A 10,727-nucleotide genomic window follows, 5' to 3' on the forward strand; every position below is an offset into this window, starting at 1 on the left:
TCATGTTTTTTTTTATCTGTCAGTATCACGTCCCCTAACAATTTCGCTGCACCATTTTCTGTTAAGTTTCCGTGTAATGTACTGCGGGGTCCTTTATCGAATGTAAGGCAGCAGCCGTGACGTTAGCGCCTGGAAACGGGCATGCACAAGACAGAGTTCTGATCCGCGCCGTCTGCGCAAAGACTATTTGCTTAGCATTTTAGTTTGCTGGTTTCTTTGCGGCATACGACAAAAGCACCACAGGTCAAAGTGAGTTATGTGCTTTGCGCGCTCCTGGGTGTTTGAGCCTGCGGCAAACATCGGCACAAACAAGTCAGAGGAAACGGGGGTGGCTGGCGGGGGGCATGAGGAGTTCGTGAAGTAAAAAAAAATATCGCCTTCCAGGTAGACCAGAGGGAAGCGTCCTCGGGCTGCGGACATTACGGTGGAATGCCGAAAGCTGGGCAGGGGCTGCGGCATCCGGTCGTCCGATTGGGGGGTAACCAAACACCGAGAGTCGGCGGGCGCACCGCGACAGTACGCTCTAGCTCCGCGTCAGAAGGGGCGCTCTTCGAAGAAAGCCGCGGCAACAGCAAAAAGCCTGGACCTCACAATTTCGACCTCACAAAATGACGACCTCACTCAATCTCAAACTCACGCGTGAGGTTGAGGTCCAATTTCGTGACCTCACTCAAAACATTTCGAGCTGTCACCGACCGCACCTCAACCTCACCTCACTCTGTGAGGTTGAGGTCATTTTGAGGTTGAGGTCGACCTCATGAGGTCGAAACCTCATGAGGTTGTCCACCTGTGGTCGCTTTGGGACGTTAAACCCAATAAATCAAACCGAACACTCAACTCGCAGCCTTGTCCATGGCTGTGGCGCACCAAGGTACGTAAAAAATATACAACCTACGCCCAAGCCTGGAGCGATATTTAGAGCAGAGTTAAATTTTGCAACGCGACACGATGCCAGAGCTACAACCTGGTGACATCCCTGGAAGAGGTAAACCTCTGCGTAGACCACTACAACGTTATCCCTGACGCGTGAATTTATTTTGTTTTTCAAAAGAAGGAATATATGTAATCGTGTGCACTGTCATGTTAATGCATGCCTCCGTGATGTCAAGTGCGCATATATGCTCGTGCTTGCATCTGGACATTTATAAGCAGCGCCTTGTCCTATAATAAGCACACTTTGTTCACTGCTCCGCCAAGGCGAAAGTACACAGGTGGCGAAGGCTGGGCCCAAAAGCTGCTTTGCGATACTGTACTAACATAACCACGAACTTAGCGGGGAACGACTCAAATAAAGAAATTATTCAACTAAAATTAAAAGGCTGTGCACCAATAAAAGAATAATGAATATTGCGACACCTTGCTTCGTGAAAGAGGAAAGCTATTTTATTAAACGCTATTTTTTTTATTTTGCAACACTCTTGTTGCGCCCCCTCTCGATGTTGCACCGGCCGCGGTTGTGAAGCAGGCAACCATGTAGGCAAATAACCAGTTTCTTATCGCTGCTCGCTATCTGCGTTGGTACTCTCGGGTATGATACGAAGTTGAAAATATGTCTAAAAATGTGCCGGTTGAGAAGTTTTCTGGCATGCAAGTTGTTTCGCAGTCATTGCAGTCATGGCGCAGTCATTGCTTCCCAGTTTTGTAAGTCCGTCGTTTTGTCGTTCTACGTGTGGCCAGCGCTAATTCTTGTTGCGCTGCTGTGGCACGCTCTTCGTTTCTTCTAAAGCGCTTAGCGCTTGTAAAACAACTGCACTCGCGGTATGTAAGCGAGTCATGCACAGTGCAACCCTTATAAAAATGGGAACATCCTTTGAGTTCAATGTGAACTCAAAAAAGTCAGAAGGAAGCAACTTCCTCTGAACTGAGAATTGGCTACTGATTTTGAATTCACAGTGAATTAACTTTCTCTGACCATCCTGTGAATTTCCTGTGAATTTCCTTTGAGCTCCCAGGGAACAGACCATTGTCAGTTTGAGTTGAGTTCACAGGCAGTGGCCAATTATTGGTTCAAAGGAAGTTCGAAGGAATGATGACTATGGGATATTTGGTGGATGTTCGAAGGAAGTAGGTTCAGACTGAAACATTTGTTTGTATGAGCTTATATTTATTTGAATAGATGTACTTCCTCTGTTTAGGCCTTGCAATTAGGCCTGCTTTCGAAGACCCTGCGACAAAAAATTGGATCACTGTCCACAATCCCAGTGCAAACTTGCGCAATTGCCGGTGACCACCTTGGCTAGTACTCCATTGAGCAAGCAGGTGTAGGCTGCAAAAAGAAAAAAAAACATTAGAAGCATGACTGCAATAAACAAGCTAGAGTCTATCCAGCCTTCCTTAGCTTTTGTAAATTAAATATACAGAGCACGGACAGTGTGTGCGCCATGCAGGCACCACAGCATTATGAATTAAGGCAAGCATTATGGCCCTGACCATCACTGAAAAGTCAGCTGTTTGGACAATATTTCAGAATGCTCTTGCATCACATGCACAGGCTATGAGCTCGAGGACTTACAGATAACAGCATCCAATTTTGGGCAGCCCAGTGCCTTTTTTGGAGCTTGTTCCTTGCGGGCATTGCAGACACGGCCATAGAGTGAGCTTTCTTCCAGTTCTTCGGGTGAGAACACAACCCGCACCAAGTTACATGCAAACTTTGTTGCTTGATTGCCCGCACTGAGTTTCATGCGGTCAATCAACTGCTGATTTACCATAATATTGCTGCCAATGTGCACCTGCTAGAACAAAAAGCAAATATTAGTACTATGACCAGTATTGTAACATACAACAATATTCCTTGATATGCAATAAGAAAATGAAGGGGCTTTATAAACAACAAAAAACTTAGACCAGCTTAAGAACAATCAAAGAAATCCCAAAATGCATAATTAAGGTCATTTGTTTGCAAGTAAAAATACACATTCAAGAAGCCGTACTTTAACAAGTACAACAATGAAGGCATACGAAAACTATTGGATGTTTTTGACACCTTCCCGAGCGGTGTTTTAATCTAATTTTGAGTCAGGCCAAACATCTTTTAACATTTTTATTAGTGTAACCTGACAATTGTGTAATATGTATTTAAAGTAACTAGCCAAAAAGAGGGCACATAATGCCCCGCAAAGGATTGAGCGCTAATAGTGCATTGCTATAGCAGAAGAAAAAACAAGAAATAAGAGATTCTTTAATGACCTAATTTATGCTTGCATTTCAACAAAAAAAAAAACAGATTTTAAGTCAGAAAATAAAGGGATTTACTCATCATTAACATTGCAAAGGCCATTAAAAGCCAGTTTAGACAGAGCACAGTGCCCACATTGTCATCTCCTGTTTAAAAATACTAACATCCTTTTCGTACATCAGAAGCTCAACCAATTAAAAAAAACTGCCAATGAAGGTTTAGCAAAAGCATGCACTCCCTGCTCTGTATGTGCTACTTTGAGGCAACATTTAGTTTCCAGCTTGCACAGGTAGCTTTCATAATTTAACCCCTCAAGTGCTTTGGACAAGCAGCTCGTCCTTGCAAAGATGCCCTCAAGCCATTTTGGACGAGTGCTTGTCCTTGCAGGATAGATCCTCACCCTGAGAGTTTTAGGTGAGTACAGCGCTCCTCTGTGGCTTAGGTCATGCGCCATTTGACAAATGGCACCACTGACCCGTTAACTGCTTTTTGTTCTACCGCTTGAAAGCCTTTTAAGCAGCCTTAATGAGAAAAATGGTGCCTGGTAGAGGCAACGCATGCACAGTTGGCCCGTCATCGCGGGAAAGAAGCTTTTCTTCGTTGCCATCCTCGCCATCCGAAGATGGCTCAGACACCAATTTTTGCATTGTTATGGGAAGTGAAGACGACAGTGATGACATGAGTAGTTCTTCCGACGAAGATGATGACAGCTCAGACGATACTATTGCGAGTTCTGTGTCAGTGGATGAAAATTGACAACATTCCGATGAAGCCCCCTGGGCTTCCATTCTTAGTCGTCCCTTGTAAAACATTTCCAGTTACCTCGCTCTATGTTACTCGACTAGATTGCTGCTTATTGGCGGGCAGTTGATTTTTCACGTAATGAGCAATAAACTTCACTGCGCTCATTTGACTTAGTTTCTGGTTCAAATATTTTTGTCTCGGATACCTCCTTTTTTATTACACTACCAATAGAAACCAGCAGTAAAAATAAAAACTAAAGGGACACTTAAGCTCCGCCTTTAAGGGTATGATGCGACCAGTGTAGGCTACCACCCAACATATAAAGCCCTGCTTTAACCAAGCTGTATCAACATGTCTGCGTAGCCTAGATGTAGCAAGCCTGACTCAGCATTGAAGAGCACTGGAATGTTGATTCGTATTTCACCTTCCCACCTCAAATGAACGACCGGAGTTAGCAGCTCCTCCTAACTTTTGGATATCATGTGGTCTCGTTAAGCCACACAAATCATCGAAGAATGTGTGTTCGGCCATGCTACTTGCCAGCGCCATGCTCTTGATGTTTCACTCACAACACAGACAACAAATTTTCATGTAATGGGGCCTTTAACGATATCGTAATTTTAAGCAATTTTAGCTAGAAATCTCGAAATAATAGTGCTCAAGGGGTTAAAGTGAAATTGAATTATTGTTGGATCAGCTTAAGAAGCCACAACTCCTTCTCAAAGGAGACCCTCCTGGCAATACCATGGTGGTTAATTGCCTTTGACTTGCCAGAGTGACATTGCAGGTGGCTGTCAGGTGCAAGTGGATTATATGCACATTAGCTTGAATACCATGATGACTGGCCCAAGTCGCTAAAATGACTGATTAGAGGAGCACCAGCTGCGTCATTCGAGTTGTAGTGCAAAAAGATGGCCTTCCGAGATCGATAACCTAAGAAATTGCTGAATATTAAACAAGCTAATGGAAATCTCTTTTCTGATGAAAAGGGCTTTGCTATAGCCCAAGCGAAGTATGCTCAACAGGAAGCATAAACAAAAGTAACCTTGCACTTCCGATCACTACAGCTTTCACAAAAACTTCCAAATCAATATACACACGAATGAAGTAACAGTCACTAAAATGAAAGGAAGCAGTTGGGATTTTTTTTCATGGTCGTTTTGACGAATTTAAGAAAATAGCACTGTCTGTCTTTTGTCGTTTCTATCAAATTGACATTCATTTAAAAATATCATTATGCTACTAATTATGCAGTCTGTGAGCCCAGCCTCATAAACAGCATCCCAGCCAGGGCAGCCGCTTTTCAGTGGAGCCGAAACGCAAGGTGCCCGTGTGCTCTGTGTTGTCGGTGCACGTTAAAGCACCCCAGGTGGTCGAAATTTCCAGAGCCTTGCACTACAGTATCTCTCATAGCCTGAGTCGCTTTGGACATTAAACCCTAAGAGCCAACCAATCATAAAGAGCATTGCTTCTTGCCTATCTCTGAATTCAGTGACTGCTGACTTCATTCACATGGATAATGAGCTCCTCGTTTCCCTATCCCTGCACACTTCTCAATGGAAGTGCATGACTTGTGGCAGTGCTATCATAAAGCTAGAACCAAGTTCTTGTGTGACCCTTAAAAAAGTTTCATCGAGAAAGGCAGTAATGAGCACAACCATGCAGACACTAGACTAAAGCAACTAACCTGAGCCTCGGTTGGCAGCACAACTGCTTGTGTTGTACACGCAGCATTATTAACGGATTCCGTCAGCTGACTGACCAGCTCAGCAACATCTGAAAAAAACAAAAAAGGAAAGCCGGAACAAAACATACTATTTCATCACTAGCAGCAGCAGCCCATGTAACATTCACCACAGGAGAAAAGCCTTTTCTTTGCCCTTGACTGCATGACCAACCCTTTTCTGTCACCAAATGCGCCATTCAAAATTTAGCTGCTAGACACTGGCATCACTCACGCACTCAAGGCGCCCTATCAGCGGTACATAATCTAGGGGATGCTGATAGCAATTGATGAAGCCAATGCTGACATCCCACTTCTGATCTCTTTGTTCGCTGTGGAAATGCCTGGATTGAATTAACTGCGGAGGACGTTGTAACTACAGTGCAACTGACGGGTGCTGCTATTGCTTAGAATGAATTCATGGGTGCGAATGATGCTGCCGAGATAGCTGTGAGCGCTTTAACAGAAGTTAGTCAGATCACATCCCTGAAACAGTTTGTCGGTAGTAAGGGCCTTGAAGAGGTCAGCATGCAATATACATGTATGGCGGCAGCAATACGCCATACATTTGGACAAAGGCTGACACTCGAGTGTGTAGCTGATACTCGATAGCCCATGCTTCACCTATCTCGTGTCTGTCTTTCGTGTCGACATTTGCTAACATGGTGTAGTGACCGAGTTAAGTTAGGCAGATTGCTGAGCCAGGTGCCGAGCTTGGACAAGTATAAATTTCCTGTTGTGAAAAAAAAAAAAAAAAAAAAACACCACCTAAGCGACCAAAATGGCACAGGAAAATGAAGCACATGCCATAAGGATTCCAAGGTCCAAGACAGGACGAGGCCACATATGATAATTTCATACAAATTTAGATTTTTTGCTGTCCCTCCTGCGCTCATTCTAGATGCACCTCATCATATGCAGGAGACTCTGAGGTTAAAATCTGAGGGAATCAAGGGTTCCATTCAGATACGCCATCCACAGTAATGCAAGAGCACCACAGACCTGCCACAGCCATCTGGCTACAACTTATACCCCGTGAATGTGTTTGAACCTAATGCAGCTCTCCGGGTTCACTGGAGCGTTGTTGTAACCGACCACTCCAGAACAGAAAGGAACCCAATCCCGCGCCCGTTTTTCGGCCTCGGCTTGAGCAGCACAAATCAGCACAGGTGCTCACCTTGAGTGGCATTTGTTTACCATGCATTTTCATGCAGCTATCACATACAACAGGCTCAATCTCAGATGCATGCCGATCCCAAGCAATGACATGTGACACGCAAGTCACTGTAACACAAACAAAGCATGCTTGCAGAGCAGGAGTGGCAGCAGTTCATCTGCTACGTGCACTGCAAGCATGGTGGTTGGTGGCGTCATGCAGCAGCGCCACGGTGTAGCTGAGCACTACTGTACACCACCTATAATGTGTCGCAAAGACAACTACAGGAGGAACACCAATCCTAATCCTCAGTGTAGGGGGAACCTTATTGCAGCAACATAATCTTACTGGTGCTTTTACTAGGACGTGCTACAGACCAAGAGGTCTTATTCATTTAGGAGTTAGCACTTGAATTTGTTATGCTTTACGTAGCATCTGGTGACACAGCAAATAATTTCAGTATCATGGCAATGGAGATCAGGATTCCAATGGCTTCAGAAAAAAGCGATCACATACCAAGCATCTGACGTGCTTCATCTCTTGCGGCCTTATATTTCTTCATTCTTTTTTTTTGCAGACCCCACTTCATCCTCAAGCTCCAGGACTCTCTTTTTTGCACCTGTTGGCTTAGACATTTTGTCACAGCTGCAGCTTTCCTGCAAAACGACATGTGGCAAGGTCTATTCACTAAATTGTATTTGCACTCAAATGCATCATACAAAATTATTCAGTATAACGCATTGTGGAGATATCTGGTTCCACACATGAGATTAGCAAAATAGTGACCAAATGAAGACCACTGACAAGAGAAACGTAGCATGGACACTGTTTAGGGTTCAAAGCAACACTTCTTAAGGAGGACCATTAGCCCTTGAGCAAACCTTGGCACAGAAAAGGACATGGTAATGTTTAACTGCGAGCTGACACCATCCAGCATCACTACTGCTCAAGTGGGCAGAATGCCCACTTGAGCAGTAGTGGACAAAACAAAGGATGCATTTCCAGAAAAACAGTTTGAGCTCCCACGCATACCGTAAAACATAGCCACTCTGCTTTATGGTAGGTTCATGGTGTTTTATGTCCCAAAGCGACTTAGGCTATAGCGATGAGGGATGCCGTAGTGGTGGGCTCACCTGGGGTTTTTTAATGTGCAAATGACATCATACAGTACACAGTCAACTTGCATTTCACCTCCACTGAAATGCGGCCATGAATGCTGGGATTGTACCCATGTACAGTCGTGAGCTTTATGAAAGGGAGTATGCGATCCCGTGGCAGATAGCCTCATCCAGAAGTAGTGGCAAAGTGCAACGGCAGCATTGAAAATGAAGTGGAGAGAGCGGTGCCCTTCCACCTGTTGGCCGTACCCCATGCACTGGGAGCAACTTTTACATCGGCAGCTAAAAATCATTGCAGCATTATGCTGTTGGTAACTGATATCACTGCTTGCTTTGCTATGCTCTGGCCTAGCAACCCAGCGTAGGCTGGTAACTCAGGCAAAAGCGGCAGCCCAGGCCACTGGAGTCTTAGAATGGAGACTCCACACACTGCCTCCCCACCACACACAGTTTTTTTTCCCTTTTTTTTAATAAAGTTTTCTCTCTCTGCGCGAAATCTGAGGAATGGCTGGTAGCGAAGAAAGGAAGCATGTTTGACGCTTCAATAAAAAGCAACAAACAAATGAATATGAAAGTAAATGAATGCGACAACACGTTAGGCGCTTTTATCTGCTTAAACTTCAGTCGCCTGCAGCTGTGAAAGCGTCCGTTTCGCTGCTACACTACCAATTGTCTCGGAAGGAGCACCCTGGGCATCTTTAAAACTTGTTCTAAATCAGCTTCAATAATCAAGGAGCTGCCATTCTCCATGCCGCACCGTTCCGAGACGACGATGCGGGCAGGGTGGTTTTTTTTATAGAGCCCAAATTGGGAAGCCTACTCCTGTTATCACGAAACACCGAGAATTGCCATTTGCTGTGTAAACAGGGAGAATCAGGTCCACGTAACGACAGCAGCCGCGTTTATTCTACTTCTTATTTCCGCAAATTCAGTTCATTATGCATTTTTGTTTTAATTTCACGCAATTCCCGGAATCAACTGTCTACCTCTTTCACCATGTGCACTACTGTCACCTGCCGGTTAACACAATGCGGTCGTAATGCGGGCATGTAAACGACTTCGCGACACGACTCACCGCGAGTAGCAAAGGAAGGTGTTTCACAGGTAAACATTATTAAGACACGAATACGAAAAGAGACAAGAGACGTTTGACTACTTACCCACTCCGAGAATGAACGTAGGAGAGTACGACCCCTCCTTCCACTGGGCATGTAGTACTCCTTGGTTTGGAATAATCTTCCAGTATTTTGGATTATCCATCAGTTTCGCCTGCAGTTCTTTTGATTGTAGGTTTCTACGTCCCACTTCTGAGCGGTCGCCCATTTAACCAAGACATGATCGGCCATTTGCACTACTCACGGACGAACACAACGAACGCGAACAATCAACTTCCTACGGTCATGAAACACATAGTGAAGCATGCCGCCGGCTGTTTTCACGAAAACGATAGCGCTAGAGTCTCAAGCGCCATTCCAAACTTTTAAATGCATTTTTGCAAACTTCACAAACTTTCAAATAAAAACTTATAATTTATAAACAACCTTAAACATTTGTTTTTTTAGTAGTAATATGTGATGCGTAACAAAACACAAAATAATTTAAGCAAAATATTGCCACAAGCAGTTGCAGCGCCCTTTTTTTTTGCTGCGGAATTCTTGTGGTGCATGTCAATCTTCATTGGTTTTACTCGCCGTGAGAACGTTGGTTTTACTGGCAGTATTCGTAACCTCGGCTGCGGGGGCTTCTGTGCGGGGTGGTACCGGCGTACCGACGTCGCTGACGTATTAATTGCTGGTCTTTAAACTGTGATAGGAGGTAAACGAGCTTGACTTTCGTGAACAATGTGACATCCGGTACTAGGCACATCTTGAAGTGCATTTAACTGCAGTCTTTTGAAGCCGTTATCGATGGTGCTGCGGTAACCGCCTACCCGTCGAACGCACTGGAAATGCCACCACGGTAAAAGCGTACTTGCGCGACGTCAACGTCGCGCCGTACCGAAGTGCACTAAATCACGACGGAAGCAGGCCGCGCTTGCTAACAGCGTCGCCCTTGGCGTCGCTGCGAGCCAAGAGTTGCCAGGCTGCAATGCCGACGCAAATACTGACGAACCCTGCCAGCCCTGCGCCGAGCTTTGTTGCGTAAAGCAGCGGTCACGGATGTATGTACATGCCGTCTCGCGCATGCATCGCCATCGAACCAGCGGGCTGCGAAAGCGATGAATTAGAACCACCTGGCATTCTTTAACATGTATGAAAATTCTTGAATGTATTATATTTTATCTTAAAAAATCAGAGGGGCAAGAAATAGACCAAGTAATGCCACACACACAAAAATAAGCACAAGAAATGAATGAAAAGAAAGTTATCTTTACACTTAAGGACAAAGGAAGGAAGGTGGTGAATATTATTGGTCCTTGTGTGGCGACTAAGAAGAAACTTGCGCTAAAAGTAAGATCTAGCGCGTGAAAAAAAAGCAGGGATTTAATATAAAATGAAAAAAAAAAAAATTAAAATGATGTTTACTTGCACAACAAAGAAACGAATGCGATTTCGTATATTTTGATAAATGTATAATTGGTTTATTCAAAAAAGTTCAGAAGTTAAAAAAGTGCAAGGTATACTAATGAAAGAAAAAAAACGAGAAGTCTAGCTGAAAAGAAAAATGAGCTTCGTATGTTTTCGCTTACGAACAAAAAAAAGAAGGTATGATGCATAAAGAGTAAAGAGAACTTTCTCTTTACTTGAGGAAAAACAAAGGAAGGTCATTATTGATATTGCCAAAGAGAGCCAGTTTAAAAATGAGCTT

The 10,727-nt window shown here is 44.2% G+C and overlaps 1 protein-coding gene across 2 annotated transcripts; it reads right to left on the reverse strand.

Annotated features, from left to right (window-relative positions):
• Window positions 1-2,083: 2,083 nt before the first annotated feature.
• On the reverse strand, window positions 2,084-9,327 carry LOC146182581 (uncharacterized). 2 transcript variants are annotated; one of them, XM_084608865.1, is made up of 5 exons: window positions 9,080-9,327; window positions 7,318-7,457; window positions 5,610-5,698; window positions 2,513-2,735; window positions 2,084-2,266 (listed from the first exon to the last, which is right to left on the reverse strand). In XM_084608865.1, the coding sequence occupies exons 2-5, from the start codon at window positions 7,388-7,390 to the stop codon at window positions 2,184-2,186; spliced, it is 468 nt and encodes a 155-aa protein (XP_084464991.1). In that variant the 5' UTR covers window positions 7,391-7,457; window positions 9,080-9,327; the 3' UTR covers window positions 2,084-2,183. The 2 variants fall into 2 exon arrangements, with proteins under 2 accessions (XP_084464991.1, XP_084464992.1); XM_084608866.1 differs by having other exon boundaries at window positions 2,513-2,732; window positions 9,080-9,326.
• Between the last annotated feature and the right edge of the window lie 1,400 nt (window positions 9,328-10,727).

The sequence above is a fragment of the Amblyomma maculatum genome, chromosome 7 (assembly GCF_055883805.1).
Source record: "Amblyomma maculatum isolate TAMU_Amacu chromosome 7, ASM5588380v1, whole genome shotgun sequence".
NCBI classification, from domain to species: Eukaryota; Metazoa; Arthropoda; class Arachnida; order Ixodida; family Ixodidae; genus Amblyomma; species Amblyomma maculatum.

Excerpts from the sequence above, each read along its gene's own strand:
- LOC146182581 (XM_084608865.1), bottom strand. The coding sequence starts at position 7,390 with ATGAAGTGGGGTCTGCAAAAAAAAAGAATGAAGAAATATAAGGCCGCA. Across the intron at positions 5,699-7,317 it reads TGAAGCACGTCAGATGCTTG|ATGTTGCTGAGCTGGTCAGT; the intron begins GTATGTGATCGC and ends TGTTTTTTTCAG. Across the intron at positions 2,736-5,609 it reads TGCTGCCAACCGAGGCTCAG|CAGGTGCACATTGGCAGCAA; the intron begins GTTAGTTGCTTT and ends TTTTTGTTCTAG.